At 42.3% G+C, this 18,549-nt stretch overlaps 1 protein-coding gene across 1 annotated transcript in view; it reads left to right on the forward strand.

The window, feature by feature from the left end:
- Window positions 1–18,549, forward strand: part of DNAJC3 (DnaJ heat shock protein family (Hsp40) member C3) — a 53,108-nt gene that overhangs the window by 6,417 nt on the left and 28,142 nt on the right. Inside the window, exons 2-4 of the mRNA XM_075852392.1 lie at window positions 7,466–7,576; window positions 9,908–10,032; window positions 11,904–11,978. Coding sequence (XP_075708507.1) covers window positions 7,466–7,576; window positions 9,908–10,032; window positions 11,904–11,978 — 311 coding nt within the window. The remainder of the gene's footprint in view (window positions 1–7,465; window positions 7,577–9,907; window positions 10,033–11,903; window positions 11,979–18,549) is intronic.

Below are 18,549 nucleotides of genomic sequence, written 5' to 3' on the forward strand. Positions count from 1 at the left end.
GCGAGACAAGACTTTGTTATTTTTGGGCAGCAGTGGTTGACACCTTTTAACTCTCCCATGGATGACAATTTTGCCCAGTGTCTTTTTTTTTTTTTCCATTTTAGATGTTTGTCTGGGTTCTCCTGCGATATACTGGATGAGTCGTCAATGTGCTCTCTGTGAATTTTTGGTTGGCCAGACACTCCTGGAAGGTTCACCACTGCTCCAAGTAGGGCAGGGTGATTTTGGCCCAAAAAATTTTTTTCAACCCTATGGCCGATTTTGAATTTAAATCTTGATTTTCCTATTACTGTTAAATAAACTGAAAAAAATACCAAGAAATAATTTAATAATTTTCTTTATATAAATTTTTTTTAACATATATTACTATAATAATTGTACGTAACTCCACAACTTTTTACCTCTGCAAATACTTTATCAGAAATACTATTGGAAAAAATGTTCCCCGGCACGGAACAGGTTAACAGAATCTATAATCAGTGATGCACTACATGCAATAACATCCCTCTCTGCCTGTCACCACCTCAGCCGGTCTCCGACATTGCAGACGAGAGCAGTGTAAATTGCAGCAGGGCCAGGTAGCGCAGAGCGGGCAATATAGTGTCTGGATTCTGAGCAGGACCCTGTCCGTACCGGCCCCACCATGGAGGGTAAAATGACATTAAAGAGGCAGTCCGGGAGCGGTTTGTCAGACGGGGCGGATCAGGCAGTGACAAGGCGGCAGGGCAGAGCTTCCTCCTGCAGCACGGCGCCACTGAAAAAAAAAATCCATTTAAAGAGGCTCTGTCACCAGATTTTGCAACCCCTATCTGCTATTGCAGCAGATAGGCGCTGCAATGTAGATTACAGTAACGTTTTTATTTTTAAAAAACGAGAATATTTGGCCAAGTTATGACCATTTTCGTATTTATGGAAATGAGGCTTGCAAAAGTATAACTGGGCGTGTTGAAAAGTAAAAGTACGCACATAATGCACGCCCAGTTGTACATCGGGGCGTGTTTACTACTTTTACTAGCTGGGCGTTGTGTATAGAAGTATCATCCACTTCTCTTCAGAACGCCCAGCTTCTGGCAGTGCAGACACAGCCGTGTTCTCGAGAGATCACGCTGTGACGTCACTCACAGGTCCTGCATCGTGTCAGACGAGCGAGGACACATCGGCACCAGAGGCTACAGATTCTGCAGCAGCATCGGCGTTTGCAGGTAAGTCGATGTAGCTACTTACCTGCAAACGCTGATGCTGCTGCAGAATCAACTGTAGCCTCTGGTGCCGACACGATGCAGGACCTGTGAGTGACGTCACAGATCTGCACTGCCAGAAGCTGAGCGTTGTGAAGAGAAGTGGATGATACTTCTCTTCAGAGCGCCCAGCTAGTAAAAGTAGTAAACACGCCCCGATGTACGCACATAATACACGCCCAGTTGTACTTTTACTTTTAAACACGCCCACTTGTACTTTTGCAAACCTCATTTGCATAAATACGAAAATGGTCATAACTTGGCCAAAAATGCTCGTTTTTTAAAAATAAAAACGTTACTGTAATCTACATTGCAGTGCCTATCTGCTGCAATAGCAGATAGGGGTTGCAAAATCTGGTGACAGAGCCTCTTTAAGGCCCGATTCACACGACTGTGAAAAAAAAATGGGCATTAAAAACTGATCAATTGTCAGTTTTTCATGTCCATTTTGCATCCGTGCCTCCAAATGGATTTAGTTTGTCAAGGTTTTTTTTTTGTCCCAATCCCCTGAAAACACCACAGTGACCATGTAGATAGGGCCCCCTATATAGGGCCACCCCCCCCTTGTAGATCGCAGCACCCCACCCCATCCTTCTTGTAGATAGCGGCCGGTGTAGCTCCCACTAGGAGCTGAATCCCCGGCCACAGGTTGCCGACACTTTGGCCAGGGATACAGCGATCTACAAGGGGGGGGGGGGGGTGGTTTGCTGCGAGGGGGGGGGGTTGCGATCTGTGAGGGGGTGCTATCTACAAAGAGGGGTAGTATCTACAGGGCGGTGTGGCTATATATACTAGGAGTCTCTGCTGTTCCGTACTGTATCATTTTGTTCACTACAGAAGAGCAGTTTCGTGGGGAAGCAGAGGCAGTCCGGGAGCGGTTTGCCAGACGGGGCGGATCAGGCAGTGACAAGGCGGCAGGGCAGAGCTTCCTCCTGCAGCACGGCGCCACTGAAAAAAAAAAATCCATTTAAAGAGGCTCTGTCACCAGATTTTGCAACCCCTATCTTAGAGTAACGTTTTTATTTTTAAAAAACGAGCATTTTTGGCCAAGTTATGACCATTTTTGTATTTATGCAAATGAGGCTTGCTAAAGTCCAAGTGGGCGTGTATTATGTGTGTTGCATCTGGGCGTGTTTACTTCTTTTACTAGCTGGGCGTTCTGACGAGAAGTATCATCCACTTCTCTTCAGAACGCCCAGCTTCTGGCAGTGCAGACACAGCCGTGTTCTCGAGAGATCACGCTGTGTCGTCACTCACAGGTCCTGCATCATGTCGGACGAGCGAGGACACATCGGCACCAGAGGCTACAGATGATTCTGCAGCAGCATCGGCGTTTGCAGGTAAGTCCATGTAGCTACTTACCTGCAAACTCTGATGCTGCTGCAGAATCAACTGTAGCCTCTGGTGCCGATGTGGCCGACACGATGCAGGACCTGGGGCAAGAAGTGAGTGACGTCACAGCGTGATCTCTCGAGAACACGCTGTGTGTCTGTGCACTGCCAGAAGCTGGGCGTTAACGAACAGAAGTGGATGATGCTGATTCGTCAGCATCATACACTCCCATTCCTAACGCCCAGCTAGTAAAAGTAGTAAAAATGCCCCGATGTACATACACAATACACGCCCAGTTGTACTTTTACTGTAAACACGCCCAGTTGGACATTTGCATAAATACAAAAATGGTCATAACTTGGCCAAAAATGCTCGTTTTTTAAAAATAAAAACGTTACTGTAATCTACATTGCAGCGCGGATCTGCTGCAATAGCAGATAGGGGTTTCAAAATCTGGTGACAGAGCCTCTTTAACCCCTTCCCCCTGCTGGCATTCTGGGCCCTAATGTCCAAGCCATTTTTTAGATTTTTCCATTGTCACATTCGAAGAGCTGTAACTTTTTTATTTTTGCGTCGGCATAGCTGTATAAGGTCTTGTTTTTTGCGGGACGACTTGCAGTTTTTATTGGTACCATTTGAGAGTAGATGCGACTTTTTGATCACTTTTTATCACATTTTTTTTAAGTCAGGATTAACAGAAAACAGCAATTTTTCCATTGTTTTTTATTTTATTTTTTACGGCGTTCACAGTGCGGGTTAAATAATGTAACCGCTTTATAGTCGGGGTCGTTACGGACGCGGCGATACCAAATATGTGTAACTTTTTTGCTTTATTGTAGTTTTTTTTAATAGTAAAGCATTTTGTAAGGGGAAAAGCTGGGTTTTTCATTTTTTTTTTCCACTTTTTTTTTTTTTTTTATTAACTTTATTAAACTTTTTTTTCTTTTTTACTAGTCCCACTAGGGGACTTCCCTATCCTCCGATCGCTATTATAATACACTGCAATACTTTTGTATTGCAGTGTATTACTGCCTGTCCGTTTAAAACGGACAGGCATCTGCTAGGTCATGCCTGCGGCATGATCTAGCAGGCATTCGCTCCAGGCAGACCTGGGGGTCTTTATTAGACCCCCGGCTGCCATAGAAGACACAGACACTCGGCGATTTTATCGCCGGGTGTCAGTGGGATGAGAGGGAGCTCCCTCCCTCTCTCCAAAACCATTCAGATGCGGTGCTCGCTATTGTGCACCGCATCTGAAGGGTTAAACAGGTGAGATCGATACTAATATCGATCTCACCCGGCAGAGCAGGGACGCCCCCAGCCCTCAGCTGCCTCTGGCAGCTGAGAGCAGGGAGATTTCACGGCTCCCTGCTCTGTTTACTTTATTCTACAGCAGCGACGTAGTTTGGCGGCGCTCTAGAATAAAGCCCACTAATGACCGCCGTAAAAAGACGTATCGGCGGTCATTAAGGGGTTAACGATTCTGTTAAACAGAATCGTCAGAGGCCTCGAGGGCGAATTAATCTAGTTCATTTGATTAATCACCCAGTTCTAGCTCCAAGTTTTCTCCATTTGTGGACAATGGCTCTCACTGTGGTTCACTGGAGTCCCAGAGTGTTTAGCAATGGCTTTGTAACCCTTTCCAAACTGGTAGATTTCAATTACTTTGTTTCGCAATTGTATTTTCTGTATTACCAGCTTCGCTGTGCATAGTCCATGGGAATAAGTAGCTTTCTTATTTTGCAGATTTTTTTTTATTTTTTTTTCTGCGCCGCGATCAAATATCCATTTGGAAATTTTCTTCTGCATGTGTTCGGGGTTTTGGAAACTCCATTTACGTGCATTTGGAAGCAGATTGTCATCATATTTGGCACAGAATCTGGTGGCAGGAAATTCTAGGGTAGTTTTTTTTACCAGGCTGCATTTGAGGATTTGTATTACAACCACAACATCTGGACCCGCATAGTTCTATTGAACCAAGCTTCGTTCTATATAGGGTTTATGTTCAGTTCTGTAGTACCATATAGGCGTTCAGGTGTAATACGCACCCTAAATTGTGGTGTATTCGGAGATAGCGGTAGTGGAAACATGTAGGTATTAATAAATTAGGTGTTTCTAGCCCCTTCTCTCCTAGGCAGGCAGCGACTTCCTTGTTGCGACATGCAGGTAGCGGCTGCCCAGGGTCCAAGCACAGCTCATAGTCCTCTAACCAAAGCATGGAAGGCTATACTCCATTCTAGGCAGCTGCAGAGAATTGAAGGGGTTTTTTTTTTCCCCAGGAAAAAACAATGAACTTGGAAGATACTTCTCCAACCTGGAATGACATTTACAAAGAAAATGATAGGTCTCCCTTTAAATGTACTGCAGCTTCTGCGATACTGTATAGTCACTCAGTGCCAGCTAATTATCGGGATCCGTTTACTGATACAAACCACCTTCTTACAATGGGGCATCAGTAGATCCTATTAGTCAGTGTTTATTTTAGGCTTAAAAGTGTTGTCGCTCCTGTGTGGCGCTAATAATAAAAATGAGAGTAATTGGTGCTCCTGAGTATCTTTGGAGGTTTTTGTACTTGTGTTGCAGCCCACAGGTACTTCAAAGTGTATACAGCTAATGAGAACACTTCTCGGGTGCCATGTGTCAGTTGTTAGTTTCTTGTTTTGTGTATAGACTCCTCCAGTAATTATACTTATTCTGAAGTGATTGCATGCTTAACGCTGCCAGGGTACTTATTACCTCCGCAGCGATACTGCTCTGGCTAAGCCCAAGTAGTTATTAGGTTTCGTCAATTATAGAAAGCATATCTTATTTACTACACGTGCTAAATTTACCGACACCATTCATTCAGGCTGGTAAGCAGTTATGTGACCAATCCTTTAATGAGAACTTGCTAAACATCTCTAAAAACATTAAATCTTTGCCTTATCTTCAGTTTAACTCGAGTTTATAAGGCTATGTTCACACGGGGTCTTTTGCCGAGTTTATTGACGCGGAAACCGCGTCGCAAAACTCGGCAGAAACGGCCCGAGAACGCCTCCCATTGATTTCAATGGGAGGCGTCGGCGTCTTTTTCCCGCGAGCAGTAAAACTGCCTCGCGGGAAAAAGAAGCGACATGCCCTATCTTCGGGCGCTTCCGCCTCCGACCTCCCATTGACTTCAATGGGAGGCAGGAGAAAGCGTGTTTTCTGCCCGCGGCGCTCAATGGCCGCGGGCGAAAAACGGCGCGATCATTGCTATTCACACGGAGTATTTTGGGGGAGGAATATCTGCCTCAAAATTCCGTTTGGAGCTTTGAGGCAGATATTCCTCCCCCAAAATACTCCGTGTGAACATAGCCTAATGGGGGAAGTTAAAAACCGCAACAAAACCCAATTGTTGTGAATTACTCAGACAATTGTAAAATAAAACAAACTGTTTAAAAAAACAAACAAAAAACAAGACCCTATACTCCACTTTCCAATCTTCTACCGATCCCTTGGTAATTCTAGCTGGTCCTCCATCGGTTTTTGTGTTTTGGCCTCCAGCGATGATGAGTCATCTAGACAAGTGAACACTGCAGCCAATCACAGGCTGCAGGAGTAACGTGTTGACCTTTTCATCGCGAAGGACCAGGCTAGCGTTACTGAGGGATTGGTAGAAGATTGGCAAGGTGAAAATACAGGTTTATATATAAAAAAAATAATTTTTTTTAATTTTAGCCAATTTGCAGCTAAATTTACGTAATTTGGTGCGGATATCTCTGACTCTCAGGATTTGCTGAGGAAAATTTCTGAAGCAAATCAGCTATGTGTGAGTGAACATACCCATGTTGAGCAGTGGATAATCTATTATATTTCTAAATTGGCTCCATTTATTACAAGTATAGTTAAGCAATATGTCACGTTCTACATCTATGTTGATAGTAGAGTAACTTTACAAATACTTTTGCTTTTCTGTTTTTGTGCTGACTTTGCGATTATTTAATTCTGTTCACTCCATTTCACACACAACTGCTTTCAAAAGTTTGCTGGTTACCGTTAGAAACAGACAACGGTTTACCTCCACTCTAGCTCAGTTCTAACCGTCTTCTGATCTCCACAATGCACTTTGGTACACACACAACCTGCAGAATTCTACAAATTTCACTTTAGACATAAACCTAGAAAAAAATAAATAAAAATCATGTGAATCATAATTTGCACACGATCTGTAAAGCAAACTAATAACAAAATGACTCAACATTTTATGCACTACTTTTGTTTTTTTCAAGTCTTAGGCTTCGTCCACATCTGTGTGGGGACTCCCTTCGTGGGTTCTGTCAGAGCTTTCCGTCAGGGGAACCATAGGTTTCCGTTTGCATCACCATTGATTTCAATGGTAACGGATCCAGTGCAAATGGTTTCTGTTCGTCACCGTTGTGTAAGGGTTACGTCATTTTGACGGACTCCATACCGTAGTCGACTGCACTATTCATTCCGTCAAAATGACGGAACCCTTAAACAATGGTGATAAACAGAAACCATATGCACCTTATCCGTCATTATTGAAAGCAATGGTGATGCAAACGGAAACCTATGGTTTCTATTTGGATTCCGTTTATGGGTTCCCCTGAAGGAAATCTCAGACGGAACCCATGAACGGAGTCCCGACACAGGTGTGAATAAAGCATAATAAAGAAAACGGTAGTACTATAAATGAGAGTTGTGGAGGTACCTACTATATGATGATAATTGTACAGTTCGGCGATTACTCTAAAATATGGATGGCAACGTTTCTGAAACATCTTACTCGACTACTCCATTGGGAGGTTTTCAACCTCGCAGCAGTCAGAACAGGAAATAACTCAAAGTTAACACTGATTCTTCCTTCTATTATGAAATCCTACTTACCTCATTTTCTGATATCTGTCACACAGGCATAGAATGTGGAATAAATGCAGATGTGGACAAACACCTTGAAATGGGGAAGAAGTTGTTAGCTGCTGGGCAACTTGCGGATGCTTTATCCCATTTTCATTCAGCTATTGGTGAGTATTGGGCAGCTGATAAACATAATGCATTCCTACTAAGGATATCCATAGATCATATTGATAACAATAAAACTGGAAAATTCGAATCAAGGGGGATTTTCTGTCTATTGGCGACTCCATTCTGTTTATCCTTTTTACTGATCTCACTCTCTGGCCCATCAACAGATGTACGTACGTACGTACGTACCTACCTGCCTTACACTTTGCAGGAAGTGGCATACCCACCATAGAGGCAGACCACGCCGTTTCTATGGGGTGCATGGTGAGAAGGAGTCCCGGCTCTGAACTCCTTCTGCTTCCCAACATATAGCCATTGCAATTTCCTTTAGTCACTACTAGGGGGAGCTCAGTGCATAGAGATTTTTACAGCTACCATTGAGTTTAATGGTAGCTGTATAAATTCGTGTTCAAGGAGCTCCCCCTTGTGGTGGCTACAGGATGCCAGTTTTGTCATGTATTGTCTAGGGAAGCAGTACATGATCACAATTAGAGCTGTATGGGGTAGACTTATCAATATATTTATGCCAGTTATTTGGTGTAAATACATTGATAAATATGATGATCAGACTGAGCAGTGAACATTAACTTATTAAAAAGTTTAAATAAGCTCTCAGTGGGGATGGTGCCTATACTAAGTATTGTTATGACGCCTTTTAATTTCTGTGTACGCCACTGGCCCAATGTTGCAGGCCCAATGCGATCAAGTAGTGCAGGTAGGAAGCAAAACATTGTGTAGCACTGTACCTCACAGACGCTACTAGGCAGCCAATCCGTATGTGCGCTCAATAAATCAAATCTCATTGGTTAGCTCTACTTGCCCGCAATGTGATCAAGTGGTTTTACCAGTGTAAGGCTAGATTCACACGAGCATGTTCGGTCCGTAAAGGACAGAACGTATTTCAGCCTCAAGTCCCGGACCGAACACAGTGCAGGGAGCCGTGGAACTACTGTCCCGTACTGAAAACATGATTACAGTACGGGACAGTTGTCCCGCAGCGAGGCAGGGACTCCTAGCGTCGTACATAACTATGATGGCCTGGCTCCCTGCAGTATGTTCGGTCCGGGACCTGTGGCCGAAATACGTTCCGTCCTTTATGGACCGAACAGGCTCGTGTGAATCCAGCCTAAGTGTGCATGCTGATTGGCTGGATATTCAAGCCAAGTGCATGTGTCACAGATTAGCACTATCTGTGGCACGTTGAATGTGGTTTTAAGTTAAGATGGCCCAGTAAACACTATTGTAATTTGAGGGACCGCTGCATATACATTCCTCCAACAAACTATCTAGAATCCAAAAAATGACTAAAACTGAAGTATTGATCCAAAAAGAAGGGTGATAAAGCAGCACAGGTCCCGATCTCTGGAGCGGTGTCACGCTGTCAAGCCAGGCAAACCCACTCTGGCGTAATGCAATCTTCAAAAAAGTAGTAGGACATCAGGACTCATCTCCAAGTCTTCAAAATAGTATATTTATCGTCAAGACATCCGCAAAAAACAGGCAACGTTTCGACCCATGGGGAGTTAAAGGGTCTTTCTCAAGCTTGAGAAAAACCCTTCACTCACCATGGGTCGAAACGTTGCCTGTTTTTTTTGGATGTCTTGACGATAAATATACTATTTTGGAGACGTGTGCTGTAATCCTACTACTTTTTGTGAAACTGAAGTATATCACTAATTGGGCCATAAATACTGAAATAGAACAGTTGATATTAGACCGTAATGAACCGTATGTGTGGAATTGACAAAAACCAGACCTGATCAGACACGTTAATCTTTCCATCGCCCTCTTCTGACTATGCCATATGCAAGCGTGTATTAATCCAGCCTTTCTACTTGATGGACTCTGATCAAGTTTTTTACAGGCCATTTGTTTTTATTTATTTTTATTTGAAGGCCAATTCTAATACATATGATTTGACCAACTATTATACGTAGATAGATAATGGTTCACACTCTGTATAGTGTACAGTTTTATAGCGTACATACTGTATGTAACTAAACATACGCATGCTGTCTCCCTATTCTGCATCAGGTCACATGGTTAGCAATGAGGCTTCATGTCCGAGCAGGTAGTTTGAGTGACAGCTCTGCACATTGCACATCTGCAGAGAATATGTACCCAGGGCTCAGTCTAGTGATGTCCCAGCAATTCAGATGGCTGTATTCTCTGTCATAACTCTTTACATATTAACAGTGAAGCCTTATATATTCAGTTACACATGGTGTCGGTCTCCACTGAGGTTCATGAGTCTTTTTTTTACAATGTGGTGTTTGATGCCAACTCAGTGTCTCTGTTTTTTTAATTTTATTTTTTTGTTTTTTTTTAAGATGGTGATCCAGATAACTACCTGGCATACTACAGAAGAGCAACAGCATACCTGGCCATGGGCAAATCTAAAGCCGCAATTCCTGATTTAAGTCGAGTGATTGAGCTGAAACCAGACTTCACGTCAGTACGTACTGCTACCAAAGCTTAACTGCAGGGCAGGAAAAAAATAACCTGCTCCCAAGTATTTTTCTGTCTGTAATCGCCACTTCAGAAGGTTTAAAGCTTTAATATTTGAAACAGAACTTAGGAGTTTTCAAGTAACGGTGGATGTGACTGAAATGAGGATGTGGACACGGACTCCGGTAAAGCAGTCCTTGGTATACTGTATTACACAATGGATCATTTTACTAAAAGTTACAGTTTAAAAGATTCTAGGACAGTGTAAATAGTAGCTCCGTAATGTTAATGTAATTGTTGCCTATACGTAGCAGATGTAAGGTCCTGTTCGGGTTCCGTTCAACCTTTGCGTCAGAGGAACCAAGGAACAGAAAGCCGAACAAAAACTATAGCTTTCGTTTGCATTACCATTGATTTCAATTGTAACGCTTCTGTATCAGTTTGTTTCCGTTCCATAACGTTTTCGTTTTTTTCACAGAAACAATAGTGCTCTAAACTACGCTATTGTTTCTGTGAAAAAACCCGGGAACTTTACGGAACAGAAACAAACTGAAACGGAAGCGTTACCATTGAAATAAATTCTAGTGATTGGTGAAGATCCCAGTGGTTGGAAACCCACAATCAGTAAGGTGCGGCATGGTTTTGTGATGTGTCATAGATTGCTATGGTGAGAAAACCCTTTTTAATATTCTGTTCATGTATAGATATAGCGATACACTTTTTAATACAAGTACTATTACTATATTTCTCTCTACATCCAGTTTGTATGTTGTGGATACAATTAAATCCTTCACTTATTAGTTAATGTCGATTGAAAAAAATATTCTATAATAAAATCTTTCACTTATTAATGTCGATTGAAAAAATATTCTCGGAATCCGCACCTTAAGGCCGGATTCACACAAGCGTGTGTATTTTGCCCGCGCAAAAAACGCAGCGTTTTGCGCGCCCAAAAGGCACTTGACAGCTCCGTGTGTCAGCAGCGTATGATGCGCGGCTGCGTGATTTTCGCGCAGCCGCCATTATTATGACACTCTGTATGTTTTGTAAACCGAAAAGCACATGGTGCTTTTCTGTTTTCATTCATCCTTTTCACAGCTGTTGCGCGAATCACACTGTTCGCACGGAAGTGCTACCGTGTGGTGCGCGTGATTTTCACGCACCCATTGACTTCAATGTGCGTGATGCGCGAAATACGCCCAAATATAGGACCTGTCGTGAGTTTTACGCAGCGGACTCACGCTGCAGAGAAATCACGCAACTGTCTGCACTGCCCCATAGACTAATATAGGTCCGTGCGACGCGTGTGAAAATCACGCGCGTTGCACGGACGTATATAACGTTCGTCTGAATAAGCCCTCAATCGGCAACAAATTTACAGTACAATGTTCACGAAGGGGTTTTACAAAACCCTATTCACACACAGCAGGTTTTTCCTCTGGATTTTGAAATCCTTATGTTGTAGATTTTTCTGTAGAAAAATGTGCCACGTTTGAACTCTAAATGCTATTTATTACAGGAGTAAGAGCTACTCTACAAGCATGTGCATAATCCACCACTGCAGTAAATTCTATGGACGTTTACACCGTTAATTTCTGGTTATAATTTATAGTAGGATCGCTTATGTAATGTGATCAAGGTGATTCGATAAAAAAAAGTCACCCTGTGGCATTGTTGTCAAAATCAGTGACCAGGAGAGTGGTTCACGGTAACAATTACCACACCGATCGGTGACATTGGCATAATAAACCATGTGCTGTGTTTCAATCTACACAATCTCACGTGCCAGCTTCAAGTGATAAAAACTTGGGGTTATTTAAGTTTAGAAAAGTGGCGTTTCTATGTTTATTGTTGACATCCAATACTTCTATTTTGCAGGCAAGATTACAGAGAGGACAATTACTGTTGAAACAAGGGAAATTGGATGAAGCAGAAGAGGACTTTAAAAAAGTGGTACGTTTATTGTTCAGCAGCGTTTAACGTTAGTGGTTTCACATTAGCGGTAAAATTCCATACGCTATTGTAATGGTAGTGTGAACTTGGCTTTTACAATAGAAGTATAGTATGCACAGAAGTCCTCACAAATATCTGTGAGCTTATCGTTACTGGAGATCGGGGAGATAACGCAATGATGAATCATTTACTTTATTCTTCCTGTCAGTTATGCAATCGTACAACATTGCGGTCAGGGTGACCTTCAGTGGCACAGCATATGTAGAAGAGGTATTGGGACTCCATGTGGGTTTGTTCCATTTATTATTGCCTATTTTAGGCTGCTTTACATTTAGCTGACATTGTATAATTGCATAAAGAGAGCTAGGAATGATGTTCCCCCGGAAGTAAAAAAGAACAAACCTAGAACTTCTAGTTTCCCTTTATAGAAAAAGATGCAGCAAGTTCCGAGCAATTTGGCTGCCATTACAACAACCCAACATCCCTAAACGAATGCCAAATCTGCCCTGTTAACTACATGTTCAGACAAATGTACTTTCTTTTATACACTGTTGGGATTGACGGAACGCGTTCAGTGTTGTCAGGGTTAAGACTATGATGGTCTGGATGTTTTCATCATGCGCTGCTAGAACCTACAATGATTACGTCTATTTGCTTCACAGAATGTTCTATGTCAAGTGCTTATTAACCCCTTCCCGACATCCGCCGTGTATATATACGGCGCACGCCAGGTGGGGGAATATGGAGCGGGCTCACGGGCTGAGTCCGCTCCATAGAGCGAGTATGTCGGCTGTGTGTTACAGCCGACACTTCCGGGTTATGAGTGGGATCCCGTTTTAGCGCGACCCCGCTTGTTTAATCCGTTAAATGCCGCTTTCAATAGAGATTGCGGCATTCAAATTACTAAAAACAGGGGGGCGACCCCCTGTAACGTCCCAACGGCACCCCCGTGGCGAGATCGGGGGGAGCTGTTGGTTGGCACAGCTGCCTGGGGGCCTGACTAAGTCCCCCAGGTCCGCCATCTTTGTACTCCTATGAAGCTCTGCCTTCGGCAGGGCTTCATAGGAGACTGTCAGAATCACAATATACTGCAATACATTAATATTGCAGTATATCGTACAAGCGATCCAACGATCGTTGGTTGAAGTCCTCTAGGAAGACTAATAAAAAAAGTAAAAATGAGTTCAATAAAGTATTTTGGTTTTTTTGTGTGTAAAAAAAAAAACAAAAAACATTTTCCCCCTAGAGCATAGTAAAAAATTAAATAAATAAACATAATTGGTATCGCCGCGTCCGTAAAAGTCTGAACTATCACAATATATCATTATTTAACCCGCACGGTGAACGCCGTAAAAAAAAAAAAATAGTAAACGCCAGAATCTCTATTTTTTTGGTCACCTCATCTCTCACAAAAAATGAAATAAAAAGTGATCAAACCGTCGCATGTACACCAAAATTGTATTATTAAAAACTACAGCTTATCCCGCAAAAAATAAGCCCTCATACCACTTAATCAACGGAAAAATAAAAAAGTTATGGCTCTCGGAATTTGGCGAAAACAAAATAAATTTTCTTTTTTACACTTAAGTTTTTACTTGTAAAAGTAGTAAAATATAGAAAAAACTACATATATTTGGTATCACCGTAATCGTATTGACCCACAGAATAAAATTAACATGTTTTAATTGCACAGTGAATTCCGTAAAAACGGCGCGCAAAAAACCATGGAGGAATTGGTGGTTTTTTTTTTTCATTTTCTACCCCACAAATAATTTTTTTCCCGTTTCCTAGTACATTATATGGCAAAGTAAATGGTGCTACGAAAAACTACAACTCGTCCCGCAAATATCAAGCCCTCCTAGTACTATATAGACGGAAAAATAAAGGCGTTATGGCTTTTGGAAGGTGGGGAGGAAAAAACTAAAATGAAAATCTGAAAAAGGGCTGTGGCGGGAAGGGGTTAATGCAATGTTAAGTCTGGTCAATTATGACGTTTGTTCATTTTGGACACAATTTGTCTTACTAATGGTTAATTATTTAATGGTTATTGTACATCTGGTATGTTGTCCAGAAAAGAAACTAGGGAAAAAAGTGCATCCGAGTCTGTCCTTCCCTGTAGTCACGTCACCATTTTCTGTAAAACCTTATTAAGGAATCGGGTTATAAAGAGCAGTCGTATGTGCCAGCCGTCACTTCCAGAGGTAAAGATCAGCAAAGTCTTCAAAACAAGTAATTACCAGAAGGAAAATTCAATATCTTAACTTTAAAATCCTCCATTAAATATGTCCCTGAGTGTCTTGTAAAACATCTAGGTCACACTGGCATTCTTCTCGGGCCTCCAGAATGTCAACAGATCAAAAGTGACATCGGGGGAGGAGGAGGTGAATCGCTAGACAATTACAAGGAATGAGAAGCGGCAGCTCGACGACGTCTTCTCGCATCACCCTCTCTTTTCTGCTCTTCCACTTTGTCTTCGTACTTGTATTGGAGAGATTGTCTAGATGAGGTTGTGTCTGTGTTATTAGCATGTCATTCAGGAGACTGCTAACCAGTTGTGTCACGGTTACTTGTACAGGATATATTGGTGGTCTGCAACTATGCAAGCAAATGAGGAAGAACAACGTGGCCACTTTTATTCTGTATGTGTGACCTGTCAACGGCTGGAGATAGTGCTGCTTGCATTAGACAAACGGACCTGGTGGATTAAAGGGGTCTCCTACCTTTCTGATATGCACATTACACAGGTTTCTGTACCTACGTACATTTCTTTATAGCTTTCCTATAACGCTTGTAGGTTGTAGCTGCTGTGGGTTTTATGCAGATTATTTGCACAACATAGCCATAGGAAATAGAGAAGAAGGGGACCCCCCCCCCACCGATCAGACATCTATTGGATAACCATTTTAAACTAAAGCATAAGTATTTCCATAATGCCTCTGTGTAAAGTCTCCCTTCTAGCAGAAATCCAGTGCCATGGACCAGACTTTGCTTTGTTCCAACAAGCAGAATAAAGCCCTCCATTAAATAAACACTTGCCTCATAAGCCCCTAACATAGTGCTTCCTGGCACTGTAGACTGGTGGGGGTGGTGGGACTCTTATAACTGAGGTCACATTCCCCTGCCTGTCCTTTCCATTCACTAGACTGGGTGGATGTCTTTGTCCCATTCCAGGAAGGTTCTATTGTAATGCAATTTCCGCTAGTGTTACTTGTAATGAAATAAGATGTCAGTCATGAATAGAACTTTCTGCTTTCCTAGGAACATTCTGACTTTATCCTCAGATTGTGTAGTGACTATGGGATAGCTAGGTAGAAACGGAGTGAGGTTTGCACTCTGTCAGGATGATAAAGACACCTAACGTGTTTAGCATATTCACACATGTCATTTTTTTACTTATTTTGGTCACTGAAAAGCTGCTGGGAATGCAGCAAAAAAAAACCTGCTGTGTATACAGAGCCGTATACGATTTGTGTATGATTACGTTTACAACGGATACATAAGACATGAATGTCTGTTCATTACATTAATGTGCTCCATATCGTAACGTCAATTGTGTTGTTCAATAACGTCGGTGCGGAATTGGAAAGATACTGCGCCAATTTTACAGAGTACTTTAATGGAGCAGATACTTTGTCAGTAAAGGAGCACCAGTGGAAGAATAAAACACGAATTCCCTAAAATGATCTGTATAAATGACATTTAATCCATTGGAAAGATTGCTTGTGTTCTGCAATGAATCACACTTATTGGATTGCTGGTTTTGTGATTCTGCATTTGCATGTTGTTATGTGTATATGTTGTTCTGTATATGTGTATATGTTGTTCCGCTCTTATTTAATGATTATAGATTTGTTTTCTGGAGATTTTCATTACCCCCTCCCCCTCTTATTATTATCTTATTTATGGAGGAATGGAAATTTCTGCTGAGCACATCATTCCCTTTCTGCATGGTGTTGTTCCATTAACTTTCTGCAGATGGCGCCAGATTCTAAGCTTCTGTATTCTGTTGATCAGCGGATTGCTGCAGTGCGTGCCGTAGTGATCAGCTGTAGCCTGATAAATCTCTTCTTTCCCGTGACCTATAGTGATAAGAGGTCTCTATAAGCTGTAGTATAGTAACAAATCCAATTACAGGGGCTGTTAAGATTTGTGTTTATGACGGTGTTGAAAATGTAATTATGCACTTATTGTTGGATTTCTTTTATGACTCGCCATATTCCCTCAGGACTGTGATACCAACATTTGGGAAATATTAATCCTGAATAAATGATGACATTTTAATGGAAAAAGTTGTTTGGCCAATGTTCTAGCATTTGGCGGGATTATTTACCTGCATGTTGATTTTTAATCATTCAAGAGTAACAAATCACTTTTTTTGTTCGTGTTTTACTGTCCGTCTTTATTCTGCACTCGTGTTTTTGAACAAGAAGATGACCATCTAATGAAATTATTTTTTTATTTTATTTGTGCTTCAATAATGTTTTCATTATTCTGTTTCAAGTCAACTTTGAGTTGCCCTGGTTTATGAAGCGCCATCAACATAGCGGGCTCTCTTCACCCAGCGATCACATCTAAGCTTCTTGTGGCAAAAGTTTTTTTCATACTTTTAAGTCTATAGTACGGGGTAGTCTGGTGCCAACTCCCTGGATGTCCTTTTAGGTCTCATTCACATGACTGTCTGAAAAAGGACAATTTTTCGATTCCGTGTTGCATCAGATTTGCCCCCGTGTATTTGGTTTTCTTGTACAAATGACCATCCATTTATCTCTTCCATTAAAAAACAGAACTAGGCCCATTATGTCACTATTTTAGTGCCAACCCCCTGAAAAAGCCCAAGAACAGTCACATTATGGCACAAATTCTATTTTTCTTTTGCTTTACAGCATACAGAGAGCATTGTCTGATTCCACTGCTTTGTTGGATCGGTTTTGGTCTATGATTTACAGTGCTGTAAGCTGGTGCATGAAACAGACGCATACAACTATAGATGTCATGTCTCCCAACTGTCCTAGATCCTGGGAGGCCGGCGGTATGCCCCGGTTCCAACTGTATCTGCATCCACAGGACGTAGATACAGTTGAGTACAATGGTGGAGCAGGGTGCAGTCAGCTCCCTGCTCCACCATTCACTATGTGAGGCCTGCTGTGAGCAGCTGGGTGCGATGCAGTGATGTCATCACGCCTGCCTGTGCCAAGCCAAAAACCAAAGCAGATCTGCAGAGGGATTACCTCCATTCGATGTGGAGAGAAGGCTAGGTATTTTATTATTTTTAGGATCCACTATGGGTGAGTTACACTGTGTGGGGGCTCTACACTGTGTGTGAGGCATTATACTGTGTCTTTGAGGGGCACTAAGGCGGCATGATATTGTGTGGGTCACTTTAAAGGTAGGATACTGTTTGGGGGTACTACTGGAGCATGATACTGTGTGAGGGCACTACTGGGGTATGATTCTGTGAGGGGGCACCAGGGGAACTGGGTGTGTGTATAAACAGGGATTGAGCAGGGTTAGAGGCGTGACTCAATGTAATAAAAATTTGCCATGCAGCACTTTGCGCACCGCATGAGTTGTCCCTCTTTTCAATCTTTTAAAATTAGGAGGTATGTATATGTTTGTAAAGATTATGATGATCGTGGTGAAGGCTGTGTGAAATGATCCTTACTTAGCTGCAAAAGGTGCACACCAAAAAGCACCAGCAAAACAAAATAGAGGGACCTATAGGATGAAGTAATGTAAAGCCTGCCATTGCTGTCCAAGCACAGGCATGACCTCTCCTTTGTAGAAAAACAATCTTGCTCTCCGGTATCAGGGGTTAACAACGTTCGACACTTTAGCTGTTGTGAAAGTATAACTCCTAGCATGACCGCTGTCAGGGCATACTGGGAATTGTAGTTTCAGAACAGCAGGAGTGCCGAAGGTTGCTGACCCCTGGTCTACTCACCTGAAGAAGTCCCAAAATGAAGACAATGTGCGGATCTGGATTGCATGGTACAGTTGTAAGTTTTTATCTTTAAGTTTGCTACAAGCAATTTAATCATCGGATTATAGAAGAAAAAGAGCATGATTTGTTCTTTGTTAGGCTGGATTCACACGAGCATGTTCGGTCCGTAAAGGACGGAACATATTTCGGCCCAAGTCCCGGACCGAACACACTGCAGGGAGCCGGGCTCCTAGAATCATAGTTGTGTACGACTCTAGGAGTCTCTGCCTCTGTGGAACTACTATCCTGTACTGAAAACATGATTACAGTACGGTACCGTTGTCCCGCAGCGAGGCAGGAACTCCTAGCGTCCTAGCTTTACGGACCGAACATGCTCGTGTGAATCCAGCCTTACCAGGTCAATGCAGTATATTCCCACAAAACAAAGGTCAAATGCAGAACTAACATGAATGACGTCCAACAACACCAACCTAATCCTGGCTGATTTATGGGGCCTCAGGAAGTAATGATCGGAGACTGGTAAGAACGTTGTGCTAAAAATCTTTTATAGAAACGTCCGGATTTTAGGATTCTCAAGTCCTACACCTGCAAATGGAATTGCTAGTGTCTGGAGAGAAGAGGATTATTTCA

Source organism: Rhinoderma darwinii, chromosome 2, assembly GCF_050947455.1.
Source record: "Rhinoderma darwinii isolate aRhiDar2 chromosome 2, aRhiDar2.hap1, whole genome shotgun sequence".
NCBI lineage: Eukaryota > Metazoa > Chordata > Amphibia > Anura > Rhinodermatidae > Rhinoderma > Rhinoderma darwinii.